The following is a 14,778-nucleotide window of genomic DNA, read 5'->3' as shown; positions in this document are numbered from 1 at the left end:
GCATAAAGGAAGGCAGTGGACCCGGAAGGGGGCTGGTGAATGTATGGACTTGTCTAGCCATTGCAGCTCTGTGCCTTTAACCACTTCAGGGTTGCAGTTAAGCAAATCAAAGCAAGGCTTCTGTGCCCTTCGTTTGCCAAGAACAAGGCTCATCCTTGATCTGTGAACCTGGACAGGCCACATAAATGGGTCCATTTTTTGGATACTTCCTAGGGATTTTATTTTTAATTTATTGCACTTGTATTCCACTTTACTCCAGGATCCTCAAAACATTCCCCAAATTAAAACAGTATTCAAGCCCACCACAAAAATACAACAAATGTTACAGTCAGCAAAGGACAGAAGGGACCCCTTCACCACCGCAGGAGTATACCGAATACCTTGCAGTTGTGGCCAGGTATATATTGGAACCACAAAACGAAGCATCCACACCAGAATCAAAGAACATGAGAGACACTGCAGACTAAAACAACCAGAAAAATCTGCAGTAGCTGAACATGCCCTGAAACAAACTGGATATGAAATTCTATTTCAAAATACTGAAATACTGGACAACACCAGCAATCATTACGTCAGACTGCACAGGGAAGCCATTGAAATCCACAAGCACAGTTTCAACAAAAAAGAGGAAAGTATGAAGCTCAACAAAACTTGGCTCCCAGGTATCAAACATACTACGTGCAAAAAAAGGTCAACGAACTCTACCCACCCACAAGGACAGGGGATCACTACACACAAAAGACCAGCTAATGACACCCATCAACCACAGGAACAGATAATCTCTTCCCCTTAGCACAACAATACACCCACAACAATACACACTAATCACCCATCTACAGGAAAAGACAAAAGCCTATCTCACAGCCATAAATACTGCACTCCCAAGCCAAGTACACCAGACTACAGGTTGCTGTCCTCTGAAGATGCCGGCCACAGAGACTGGCGAAAGGTCAGGAAGAACAACCTTCAGAACACGGCCAAAGAGCCCGAAAAACCCAGAACAGCCATTAAAACAAGAGACATAGATGACTAAAAAGTGATTACAAACAAAAAAAGTTTAAAGGAATCTAAAAACAGACTTAAAAGAGGAAAAATCTGAAACGCACCCATCAAAAGACAATAACAGTGTTAGGCATAGGGCATCTAACTATATTAACCTTAAGTATAAAAACCCTGATCGAAGAAACATGTTTTCAGTGGCCTCCAAGAGGAGAGGAAAGAGGGAGCCAGACCTTAGGCTCACTGAAGAGGGTGTTCAGTAACCTGGGGGCAGCTATTGAGAAGGCCTCCTCTGGCTGGTTAGCATGCCCTAATCCCTGCCCTAAACCCAGAGATAGTAATAGTTAAAGCTCTGAGAGGGCTAGATTTTGTTCAGAACAGCACATCCACGTTAGAGCTGTGCACGAACATTAAGGCCCCATGTCGTACAGAACATGTTATACGCTACAGTTGCTGAGGAATATTCAGAACTGATAATAATTACTGAGGACAAAATATAATTTTTCAGATGTTTGTAACACTACCAGCAGGTGTACAAAGACACAACCCTCTTTGGTTTTGTTTTTCATTAGGAGTCAATGCCATGGTCCACGACAGCAAACCAAACCAAAATCCATAGGAGGGCCATACGTTCACTGCAGTCAATTAAAATTACACAACAGTGTGCAGGTCTCCGAGTCCTACATAACTCTTCATTGGGTTCATTTGCATAAAATTGGGAGAGGGAGAAAAGAATATTTAAAAAAATTGAGCAAATATTTCTGTCCGTCTGTCCATGAGACCTGCAGTTATATCAATTCCCCAGAAGGAGATTCTATTTTTTTACTAAATATTTATATTTTATTTTTCCCTACTTTTCTATCTGTTGCCACCAGAGTGATTTATTACAATATGTTCCATTCATTTCAACTTGTTTTACACTCTCTAAGATATTACTCTAATCTATTCTACTTAAATTGGTATAGATTTCCTCTAGATATAAAGAGGTTCCCATTTATTATTATCCAGTCTATCATTTAGTATATCTGTCAAAATATCCATTTCGAGTGTAGCTGGTAATATATTCAATAAAAAAATTCTTGTGTCAAAGCAATTTTAACCCCTAAAATTTTCTCTATCATTTTGGAATAATTTTCCAAAAGTCCTTGGCCCTATTGCACATCCACCACATATAACAGAAGCACCCTACTTTCTTTTCATATTTCCAACACTTATTAGAAACATTTTTATTAATTTCTCTGGTGTTACATACCATCTGTAAAACATTTTGTATATACTGTATTTTCTTTTAGATTTATAGATTTAGTCATTTTAATACAGTATTTCATTCCTAAATTTGTGACCAGGCACTTAGTTCTATATAATGACCTATATTTTGAGCCCACCCAGAAGGAAACTCTAAAGAGAATAAATCTTGGTAGGTATGCAGGTTTCCGATTACTCAGGAAGGGCGAATCTCAATTTCTAAAAGCACAAGGCTGGTTGCGATATCAGGATCTTTTCTTTCTCTCACTTGCTGTTCTAGGTCAATCTACAAATTGTAGAGATCACGTCATTAGGAGATGGAATTTCTGGTGATAAAAATAGCAGATTGTCACAAGTCGAGTTATTTACACATCCTGTACTTTGTATGTCAGCTAGCTCTTTTGCATTTAGTCTTCTGGACAGAAAAAGTGGGCTTCATTTTCATGTTCATATTTATCAGGTGCCTATCATAGGGAAAACCAGAATGGATTCAGATGAAGGCAGAGTAAACATTGGTGGAAAAAACATCAATCATTGAGGATATGCAAATGATATAATTTTACTGGTACAGTACAAAGCATCAATGACTGTAAACAACTTTTGGGGAAAGTGAACGAAGAAAGTGCCAAAGCAGGACTGCAGTTGAACATGACAACGACGACGAAAAAAAGAGAGACTACTTTAGCATTGACCATGAAGAAATTGAAATAGAGACTTTGTATTCCTTGGTTCAACCCTCAATAAAAATGGAGACTGCAGCTAAGAAATCAGAAGAAAGCTGAGATGCAGAAGGGCAGCAATGAAGAAATTAGAAAAGATTAGTAAGGATGTGTCACCAAGATCATCCACATTCGTGGATTTCCGATCACCATATGTGGGTGTGAAAGCTGGACAAGTCAAGAAAGCTGACAGGGAAAAAAAGTGTTTCGTATGAACTGTGGTGCTGGTGGAGAGCTTTGCCAATGCTCTGAACTACCAGAAAGATGCCTAAGTGGGCCCTAGATGGAAACAAGCCTCAACTATCACTGGAGGCAAAAACGCTGAAACCGAGACTCTCCTACTTTGGGCACCTCATGAGAAGGCAAGATTCTCTGGAGAAGACAATCATGCTGGGAAATCTGGGAGGCAGCAGGAAAAGAGGAAGGCCAAAGATGAGATGGACTGACTCTCTAAGGGAAACCACAGGCTGGAGTTCACAAGAGCTGAGCAAAGGCTGTGGAGGACAGGATATTTTGGAGGGGGCTGATTCATAGGATCCCCATGAGTTAAGGTGACTTGATGGCACACAACAACAACAAAGCCTGCAGGAATTGCTCTTCTCTAATTTCAAATAGAAAGATTTCAGGCAAAGCAATAAATGTCAGTAATTCCACGTCAAAGAGCGAGGAAAAACTATGTTTTTTTTAAAAAAACCAAAGATCCCCAGAATACTGGCTGGACGATTTGGGGACCTGTCATTTACAAAACTTATTCCCAAGCCCTGAATCGAACTGCACAGAACTCAAACGCAGCCAAATTATTTTGACATTTGAGCAGAGAGAGAGAGAGAGAAAAAAAAAATGCATCTCCTCTATTTCTTTTTCCTGTACAAGTGTCATCACAATAAATTAAGCAGCTAACCATTAGCTGTCTGTTCATGACATCCCCCAAAATCTGCTGCCTGACGCTCCTGCCTCACTAAGCAAAGCCTGTCCTGGAAAAACTTCTTGTTCTTGATCCTTTAGCTCCCTTCAAAAGCCTGGGAGTGAGCTTTCCCTACAAGCACCTTAATGGGTTAAGTCCATAAAGTTCTCAGGCCTAGAGCAGGCCCACTAAGACAAATACATAGGTTTTTTTTGGGGGGGGGGAAACAATCCCCTGAAATTCCTTTTCCTGTCTCCCTTGCTTTTCTGTCCTTCTCAGGTTGCCCAAACTTTGGAGTGTTTCACAATTCCGCAGAGGCTGCAAGAGAGTCACCTGATTTTGCAAAGGTAAGTTGAGAAAAGAGAGAGAGAGAGAAAAAATGAGATGGTAAAGAATGAATCAGCTGCAGTTATCAATTTTGCATCCTCTTGATCGGAAGGAAAAACCTGGCAACTTGTGGGCCATGGGATGCTGCGGGACTGCAACTCCCATCATCCCCTAGCCTTGCAGGGCCTTGAGTGAGATGTAGCTCAAACATCTGGGGGCCTGTCTTACTTTATCTCTTGCATCTTTCCGGAGCAATGAGTATGGTTTTCAGCTGGCCCTTGCAGTGCCCTGTGTATCTTTTGCAAAGTAGAACCTCCAGCATTAGGAGCAGTGACATTTGGATGACAAAACTGAGGAAAGATACCCCCCCCCCTGCAAAAGAAACCACACAGACCACAAGGCAATGATTTTCTTTTTCCTCTTTGGCTTGCGGTCCGCAAGGGTGTGCAACCTGGTGATGCCCCAGATGTTTTGAACTAAAATGTCCGTCACCACTGAGCTTCATTGCTGCCAATCAGGGATGAGGCGAGTGGGAGGCCAAGAATATCTGGAGGGCACTTGGTTATTTATTTCCTATGGTCATATTAAGAGCATAAAGAAGGCTGCCCCCCCTTGCTCTTCTGCATGCAGGCAAAGACCTTTCTCTTCAAGCAGGCTTTTTCTCAGTAATCGAATGCTTGAGGATTTTTTTTTTGTTATTTTCAATATGCTTTTAGTGTGATTTTAAAACTGTTTTTATTCCCTGGTTTTAATATGCTACCTATATAACAATAAAGATAATAACAATAATAATAGTCTTAGAACTACAGAGCTAGAAAGGTCCCTATGGATTATGGAGTCCAGCCCTCTTAAGGAGGCTCAGCGGGGAATTCGAATTCCCCACCTCTGGCTCTGCAGCCGGACAGCTAAACCAGCAGTTCACTTTTTAAATTATTTTTAAGTATTGTTATAATTTATTGTTTTTCAGCTTTTAATATTATTTGTTTTAATAGTGCAATCTGTGTTGAGTTCTCTTGAGGAGAAAGGTGGAGTATAAATATTTTAAATACATAAACATATAGGTAGTTTGGGATGTGTGCTAATATTTGGCCCATGACTGGGCTATTCGGAAAAAAACATCCTCATTTATCTCAGACCTAGTTCAAAGCTACCCATTTTAAATCTGAACCTCAATTCAGAAGGCCAGAGTTTGCACCTCTAGCCAACTATCAATGGAGATTTTTAAAAAACTGGATACAAATGGACTGCATTTCTCTTGGTAGAATTGCATAACATTTGCAGGCCTTCATTCTGAGAGGATGAAATGTGACCCAAATCAGTCAAATAGGTGTAGGATTTTGTTTTCTGTCAAGTCTCTCTCTCTCTCTCTCTCTCTCTCTCTGTGTGTGTGTGTGTGTGAAAGTAATATTTTTATATCTTGATAGAACTGGATGCTATTTGCAGACATAATTGCCCTGGGTGGTGTTGGGGTGAAATCTGCCAAATTTGGATGCTGGGGGTTTTGTGCAAGATCAGCCGTCGCTGTTTGAGAGCCTCCAGAAAACTACCAGTTTCCTTGTTGTTGTTTAGTTGTTAAGCCATGTCCGACTCTTCGTGACCCCATGGAGTAGAGCACGCCAGGACTCCTATTTTCCACTGCCTCACGGAGTTGGGTCAAATTCATTTTGGTAGCTTTGATGACACTGTCCAACCATCTCGTCCCCTGTCGTCCCCTTCTCCTCTTGCCCTCACACTTTCCCAACATCAGGGGCTTTTCGAGGGAGTCTTCTCTTCTCATGAGATGGCCAAAGTATTGGAGCCTCAGCTTCAGGATCTGTCCTTCCAGTGAGCACTCAGGGTTGATTTCCTTCAGAATGGAGAGGTTTGTTCTCCTTGCAGTCCAGGGGACTCTCAAGAGCCTCCTCCAGCACCACAATTCAAAAGCATCAATTCTTTGGTAGTCAGCTTTCTTTATGGTCCAGTTCTCACTTCCATACATCACTACAGGAAAAACCATAGCTTTGACTATTCGGACTTTTGTCGGCACGGTGATGTCTCTGCTTTTTAAGATGCTGTCTAGGTTTGTCATCGCTTTCCTCCCAAGAAGCAGGTGTCTTTTAATTTCGTGGTTGCTGTCACCATCTGCAGTGATCATGGAGCCGAAGAAAGTAAAATCTGTCATCGCATCCATATCTTCCCCTTCTAAGTTTCCTTGTACAGTACTATGTGGTATATATAATAGGACCGACACCATAGGACAAGGAGTTGTTGTCCTTGTATATAGCACTTAGCTCCCTAAATGTTGTCATCATTTGATTTGAAAATGTCATATGGGTTAAACATATGACTGCTCCCAGCCTCTGGAACTGCCTCCCACTGGAGACCAGGCTGGTCCCCTCTTTGTTTTCCTTCCGCAAGCAGGCTTTTCCTTAGTGACTGGTTGTCTAGGAGACAATAAATGGGATGGTTTATATTTTGTTGCTTTTCAGTCTATTTGAGTAATGCCTTTACTCAATATTTTTAGTATCATTGTTTCTTTTTTAATATTCAAGAATTTTACTGTTTTAGCTTTTAATATTTGTTTTTAATTTTGTAGGCTAGATGGGGTTCTTTTTAAGGAGAAAGGCATTGTAAAAATATTTGAAATAAATTAATAAACAGATAGCTGGACAGACAGACAGATAGACAGACATGGCCTTAGGTTGAAAAGCCTACAGAAGTTTAGAAGATGTTTTTGTGGAATATGTGTTTATCCACACATTTAGAAGGGAGTGTTTTATTCACTTCCTCTTCCTTTATCTTGTTGTTTTTGTTTTTACATCATAATGTTATAACAATGCATACGTCATAGACCCATCTTGAAAGTAGTGACAAATTACAAAGTTGTATGTGGCTAGTTACTTTTGTTTGTTTGTTTAGAGAATAGGGGTGTGAGATTTGAAAAGTACCTCTTTGAGCATGAACAAAATTCCTTTATCTGCGTGTTGAGAAACACTTTCTTTTTCTTGCAAAATCACTCTTTTAGAGCAGTCTATTTATTTCATTTTTATGCCACCTTTTTCTTAGTTAAGAAACCCAAATTATTAAGACACTAGCCAACTAAAAACACAGCCGGTTCTTACATTAAAAGCAATTCAACATGTAATAATATTAAAACCCTTCAGTTGAAGCAGTTAGAAAGATAATGAAAACACCTTAAAACACATATAAAAACCTCAACAATAATAAACAGCATCTCAAAACCAAAAAACACACATTTTTCCGTTGCCCAGTTCAGTTGTTTAAAAGCCTATCTTTAAAAGGAAGGTCTTTACCAGTCTCTTGAAGCACATTTTTAAGGCATTTTGACGGAAACGTTGACTGGAATTCAAGTTTCATACTATTCTCCTATCAATCCTTTGTTGTTGTTTTAAATAAATAAACCAAATAGCAAACAGTAATAAAAAAAGGGGGCCAGAACAGGGCTGATGGGGTGGGGGGGAGTGAGAGAACTGCTAATTCTCCCAAAAATTGCAACAAAAAGGAGTAACAAAGGTGAGTTCCTGTTCCAACACGGTATGAAAGAACAGGAATGAATTGCTTTTGAAAAGTAACTTTTGAAGCTGTTACAGGCAAGTATATTGTCTGCCCTCTTGAAGGCTTCTTAAACAACTGTCACATACTGTAGGAAAGCCGGGACTGTTCTTGTGGAAGAAGGAGATTTTGACAGTTTAACTGCCACTCGGTTGGACAAAAGAACTGGTTATGTTGGTGCTGTGGTCGCTGTAACCTCTGAATTTTGAAGTATGCTGTTTTTCTACCAATCCTAAGGTCTTTTTTTTAAAAAAAATAAACCAAGGAATGATTAATAACAAAAAAAAAAAAAAAAAAGCAGAGAGCAGCAAAAGAGGTGATATACTATATCACCAATCTTTGCAACAATTTTGTCAACGATGAGTCACAACTTGAGAATTACTAGTGAAAATGTATCAAGTAACGGGAAGAAATTACTTTGGAAAAGGCAGTTTCCAAGCCGTGACAGACTCGTAGAGGCTGAGGAGAGGTTCGCAAAAGGAACGAAGCGTGCTTTTGGAATTATTAAAAAAACAAAACAAAGCAAAAAAAACAACAAGCAGATTGCCCTTCTGGAAGAGATCAGCTTTCCAGCGAGCAGATGGGTTATTGAAGTGCTGTGTGGAACTCCCATTGTGATGTTAAACCAGAAAACCTGTTATGACAGCAAACCTGCCATGGAATATGAACGGTGTTCTTAATAAAGGAATCACCCAGCTCTTTATCCTTCCCTGAAAATATTTGAAAATAAATGTCTGTATCCATTCTCGAATCTGACTTACTTGGCATTTATACCCAGGTGAGGGGATAAGTGGTTTTAAAATTGTTTATAAATACTGTACAGTGGTGCCTCGCTTAACTATGTTAATTCGTTCCAGCGAAATCGCTGTAGAGCGAAAACATCATAAAGCGAAAATAAAAAACCCATTGAAATGTATTAAAATCCGGTTAATGCGTTCCAGTGGGCTAAAAACTCACTGTCCAGCAAAGATCCTCCATACGGCGGCCATTTTTGGTGCCTGTCTAGTGAGGAATCCATCCTAGAAAACAGCAGGGGGCTGTTCTCTGATCCTCGTAATGCGAAAACACAGCAGATTTTGCCCATAGGAAGCATCATTTTGCGATCGCTTTTGCGATCACAAAAAAGACATCGTTAAGCGGATTCGTTGTTATATGGGGCAATAGTAAAGCGAGGCACGACTGTACGAAATGTGGTCAGCTCTGGTTTCTACATCGGATCCAAGCCCCCCTCATGGATGCTGAATAATGTGGATTATAGTGAATGCTACACGTCGAATGGTTTCTGGCTCCACCCGATGGCCAGTTCTGGTAACTTCATCTTTAGAAATACATCAGTACTGTACAGTATTTTTAGGATTTTTCTTTTAATATTTTAAATATTTTCAGTCTGTGGATAAGTGAATCAGTGGATACTAATTCTGCAGATAAGCGGGCCATACTGTATTATTATTTGGCACAGTAGATCCAGGGATTCTGTAAAGTTTTGACCACTCCAGGTCTCTGCCATCCCCTTATCTTTATTTCAGGGGGAGTGTCAAATTAGGTTTGATCCACAGAGGTGCCCCAAGGCGGGGAAGCTGTACAGTTTTAGAGGATATGGAGGGCTTAGGAAGGTGTATTGGAAGAAAACCAGTTTAACTTCTCCTCCTCATCCAAAATTAGCAACCCTTGTCACATAAAGTGTCATAGTACAAGGATGCATTATAGATGGGGAATGCATGATGTTGATATCATTTAGTGTTTTAGTTGGGCTGAGGCAGAATGACCTAGATATTCTACATTCCCTGGCCAAGACCTCAATACTATAGGCTCTCACGTCCCACAGACTATGAACCTATTGTTTTGACCTCTTTGGTCATCCAACTTCCACAAATTTAAAACATAAGTATAAATATAAATATATACACAAGCTTGAAGCCAGCTGAACATCCACGGTGCTAGCAAATTGAAAAGTACAAATACATACATTCTGCAAAATGCTGGATTAAAAACAAAATACAAGAGGATTAAAATGTACACATAATTCCAAATTTAAAAACCGAGTCATTTCAGGTGGGTTTTCAGATGAGGCATTCCCGCAACATAAAAATTTGTTATAATCACTGGCCTTTAAAACCATGAGCATGTACATATACATTAAAATGCACGCTAAAATGATATAATAATAGTAAGGTTGTACATCTGATAAGCTGTATAAACTCTACTACGGACCCCCGTATCTGTAGGATCAGTTTCCGCTGATTCACTCATTCATAGACTGAAAACATTAAAACAAAAATCTTAGAAATACTGTAATATATTTCTAAAGATGAAGTTACCAGAACTGGCCAGTAGAGGGAACCAGAGACCATGCAATGTGTAGTGTTTGCTAGAGAAATTTATTTCCACAATGTCATTACCAGAACTGGCCACTAGAGACAGCCAGACATCATGATATATTCAGTGTTCGCTATTAAAATAGCATTGGCTATTTTATACGTGAATTCACGTTTTTCAGTATCCATGGGAACCGATCCCCATGGATACAGGGGGCCCTACTCTAGTTTTTACTACAACATCCCTGCCGCAAAGCACTGTGATGGAGAACCCCGATAAAATCAAAGGCCACACATCCTTCTATCCTTCTGTTCTCCCTGGCATTTTCCTGAAATCTATCTTTCCCCCACTTTTTCTTTTCTTTTTCTTTTTTAATGACCTCCTATTTGGTATTCTTCAAACATCATTGGTAAGTCTTTTGTAAAGCTGTAATTTGGATTTGAAAGAACCAGTAGAAGAATCGGCTCAGATATTTGCGGAATTTTTCTGAGTCAGGCCAGTTTGGAAACTGGAAATTGGGTTGTGGCCATATCTGACCAAAATGTCGTATTTGGAGATACACTGTAACTGATACTGGAGGTTCTATTTTTAGCTGACACGGTTATTACTGACTATTAGATCCCATCCTATGTATGTTTCTAATCTTTCTTTTAAAAACCAATTTAAGCTAGTGCTAGTAACCGCATCTTGGGGCAGTGATTTTTATAAATTAATTTTTTGGATGGTGTGAAGAGAAATACTTCAGATCATGAAGGTCCTGCCACTCAGCTAATGATATGTATAGCCATGCCTATGGCTGCTGGTGGTGGAAGATTCTGAGAGACATAGTCTAACAGAGTAACCTTGTCATACCTTGCCCAGAAACAGAGCCTTTTTGGTGGTGACTCAGTGATAATGAAATACAGTTGTGCCCCACTGGACGATTACCCCGCTCTACGACAAATCCGCTTAACATTGAAGTTTTTGCGATCGCTTCACGATGTTTAGATGGAGTTTTTTTGCTTAGCGATAATTGGTTCCCTACTTTGGGAACTGATTTTTCACTTTACGGGTTTCAAAGTTGCCACCAGCTGAAGAAAATGGCTCCCCACTGTGTTAGGGACGGATTCCTCGCATTACAGGCACAAAAAATGGCCGCCGTATGGAGGATCTTCGCTGGATGAGCAGGTATTCAGCCCATTGGAATGCATTGAACGGTTTTCAATGCGTTTCAATGGATTTTTAAAATTTTGTTTGACGACGATGTCACTCTACAGTGATTTTGCTGGAACGAATTAACGTTGTCAAGCGAGGCACCACTGTATCCTTTCTTCCACCACAATATATGTACCATATTGGTTTGGTCTTTTTTTGAATAACAGCTCACAGAATTCCACAGGCACGCCATGTTTGTTGTGGAATTCTGGGAGTTGTAGTTTTTTTAAAAAAGATTCCCTCTCTTTGTTATACATGCAAACCTTTCCTGCGAAATTTTGAAGAAACGTTTGTTTTAATTTCAGTGTGCTTTTTATTAACTGCTAGGATTAATTAAATGCTTGTCTTTTTATGTACAGTACTTGGCACTTATCATAGAATCATGGAGTTGGAAGGGGCCTATAAGGCCATCGAGTTCAACCCCCTGCTCGAGGCAGGAATCTAAGTCAAAGCAGATCTGACAGGTGGTTGTCCAATTTTAAAAACTGAATGGTTATTGCTTCTGATTATTTATGCATTTAAAAAAAGAAGTTTCGAAGTCCCTTGGGGTGGCAGTTGCAACCCAAAAGGCACTTTATAAACTGCTAAAAAATTAAAATATCCCTCAATTTTTGCATGTGACAGCCAGTTTATTTATTTATTTATTTATTTATTTTATATCCCGCCTATCTAGTCAATAGACCACTCTAGGCGGCTCCAGTTCTAATGGAACGTCCATGTTCATAGGCTTTCTGAGAAAGACTGTTGTTATATTTCTGTTAAACTCTTCTACATAAAGAGGGTCAGTTCACTGTGACTAACTATTAGAGGACAATGTGATTTACTGTATTTACAGTGGTGCCTCGCTTCACGATGTTGTAGAGCGAAATCGTCGTCAAACAAAATAAAAAAACCCATTGAAACGCATTGAAAACCGTTCAATGCGTTCCGATGGGCTAAGTAGCTGCTCGTCCAGCGAAGATCCTCCATACAGCGGCCATTTTTGGTGCCTGTCTAGTGAAAAAACAGGGAACCGATAAACGTTAAGTGAATTCCCCCATCTAAACATTGTTTTGCGATCGCTTTTGCGATTGCAAAAACTTCAACGTTAAGCGGATTTGTTGTAGAGCGGGGTAATTGTCCAACGGGGCACAACTTTATTTATTTATTTTGTGATTGACTGATTGATTGATTGAAAGCTTATAGACCACCTGACTTTGTGAAATCCCTACTCGGAGCAGTTTAAATGAAATAAACCAAACCATAAAACCAAACTAAAAATAATCAAAAGAATATGCACTCATTCTCGTTGATCAATCAAACTTTAACAACAAAAAGTGACCCTCAGCACTTGTGTCCCATGATTTCCTTTTCTTTTTTTTTAAATTAATATCTGCTAAAAGAACAAAAATACTTGTCATTAGTCAAGAATTAAGGTAAAAAAAATAAGCTGCATACCAAATGTAATAATGTTCTTGGGTTGGGATATTGTACTGTATTGTCAATGTATGGACTCTTGTCACTGTAATTCGTAAGGAGTTCGTAAGCTCATTTGCTTACCAAATTACCACATGTAAAATGCTTGCCATGATTTCCAAGTATAAATAAATTCGCAAAGTTAAAAAAAAAGTAATATTCCTTAGCTGTGGTCTCCTTGCCATTAAGTATGTTGGGCAGAGGAATTTGGGGGTCATGACATGGACAGCAAATAGTTAATTATGAAATTTGCTATTCTGTGTTTCCTGTTAAGAGACAGAGAGGAAAATACATCCTGGGGATTTTTCATATGTCCAAATACATTGGTTTGCTTTAGGTACTAGAACAATAAATTACAGTATAATAGTCCTGTGCCATCATGTCAATTCTGACTTACAGAAGACTCAGAGGTGGTTTGGTGTCCCCTTCTGGTGATGCCCTGTGCAGCTTGGCGCAAGGATACCCAGGCTGGCAATTCTTCCAGGAGGCCCAGCGGGGAATCGAACTCGCAACCCTCTGTCTCCTCAGCCAGAGACCCAAACCACTGAGCTATCCAGCCAGTCTATAGGTACCATACGTCCTCAAGGGGGACATCCTTGAGGCAGTGATTTTGTTCGCACTGGCCTTCAGTGTTGCACCGCCTTTTAAACTGTTTTTAAAAATTATTATGACAATAATAAGGGGTGGTGTCCACTTTCCCGAGACTCAGGTAGGGTGGTATTACGGTGGTGCCTCTCTAGACAATGATAATCCGTTCCACTGAAATAGCTGTTTAGCGAAATCATCCTCTAGCGAAAAGCATTTCCCCATTGGAATGCACTGAAACCTGTTTAATGTGTTCCAATGGGGAAGAATCGTCGTTGTCTAGTGAAGATTGGCCATAGGAAAGCCACTTTGCGAATTGCCGATCAGCTGTTTAAATCGCTGCCTTGCGAAGCTTAGGTCCTGAAAACACCCATTTTGTGAGCGCGGAGGGAGCGGTCAAAATCGTTGTCTAGCGAAAATGGGTTTGTGAAGCAGGGACCAAACATTGTCCAGCGAAATTCCCCCATAGGAATCACTGCTTTGCGAATCGCTATAGCGATCGCAAAAAGTCAATGTCTAGCGAAAAAAACCTGTCATGCGGCGTAACTGTCTAGCGAGGCACCACTGTACAGTATTTCATTTGCAATCCAGGCCAGAAGCAGGACTCCGTGGCTCTCTAACAGTTAAATCAATCAAGCTGGCCTCGCTAGAGAGGGAGGCGATGCTGTGGAGGGTGGAGGGGACCGCCTTGACAGATGCCACTTCCGGTCCGCCTCCTCTGCCAAGTGGGATTTTGAATTCCCCCCTTTCCAAGCAGCTGGGAATCTGATGTCTGGGGCCGGGGAGTTAAAGGTAGGTGGGCAAGTGGGGAGAGGGAAGAGGAGGAGAGGGTAGAATAATGTGCTTTAAGGGGGAAAAGGGGATTTTTTTGGCTGGGGGGGGGGGAGAGAAATAGGGAGAAAAGCAGAAATTCTGGATTTGGGAGTGCAAGTTGAGCAGCGGGTGCTGAGGACTCCATAAATAAGTAAAGCACCCAAGAGAAGGGGGGATCTAGCTGGCTGGCTGGAGGAAGAAAAACAGGAAGGGATGGCGGCGCACCTATTTATTATTTATTTGTTTATTGCATTTCCCTGTATTTCCCCAGAGAGAACAGGCACTCTCTGTCCAGGTTATCGCATGATCACCACCACCAGCAAAACGACAATCGAACAATTCATAATAGATAACAAAATATAATAATAATAATAATAGTAATAATAATAGTAATAATAATAGTAATAATAGTAATAGTAATAATAATAATAATAATAATAATAATAATAATAATAATAATAATAATAATAATAATAATAATAATAATAATAATAATAATAATAATAATAATAATAATGATAATGATAAGGTAAAGGGATTCATGTACAGGAAAGAGGAGCAGAAGAGGATTAAAAACAAGCTCAGTTTCACGTTGTTACTCTCGGTTCCAGTAGTTTGTGCTCGGAAAGGAAGCCTTTCACACAGTGTATGATCACCCTAATAAAATGG

At 40.0% G+C, this 14,778-nt stretch overlaps 1 protein-coding gene across 2 annotated transcripts in view; it reads left to right on the top strand.

The window, feature by feature from the left end:
* The first annotated feature begins 140 nt into the window (after positions 1-140).
* LOC110090346 (uncharacterized) overlaps positions 141-14,778 on the top strand; it is a 37,852-nt gene continuing 23,214 nt past the window's right edge. Inside the window, exon 1 of one of the 2 annotated variants that reach the window (XM_072988551.2) lies at positions 141-4,214. Coding sequence is in view for 1 of the 2 variants with exons in the window: in XM_020814006.3 (XP_020669665.3) it covers positions 14,065-14,088 (24 nt within the window). In the remaining variant the exon portion in view is untranslated. Of the gene's footprint in view, positions 4,215-11,956; positions 14,089-14,778 lie in introns of those variants that run through there. The other variant, XM_020814006.3, reaches the window with a different exon arrangement.

This window comes from Pogona vitticeps, chromosome 2, assembly GCF_051106095.1.
Source record: "Pogona vitticeps strain Pit_001003342236 chromosome 2, PviZW2.1, whole genome shotgun sequence".
NCBI lineage: Eukaryota > Metazoa > Chordata > Lepidosauria > Squamata > Agamidae > Pogona > Pogona vitticeps.
This window is presented reverse-complemented; position numbering and strand designations above follow the sequence as displayed.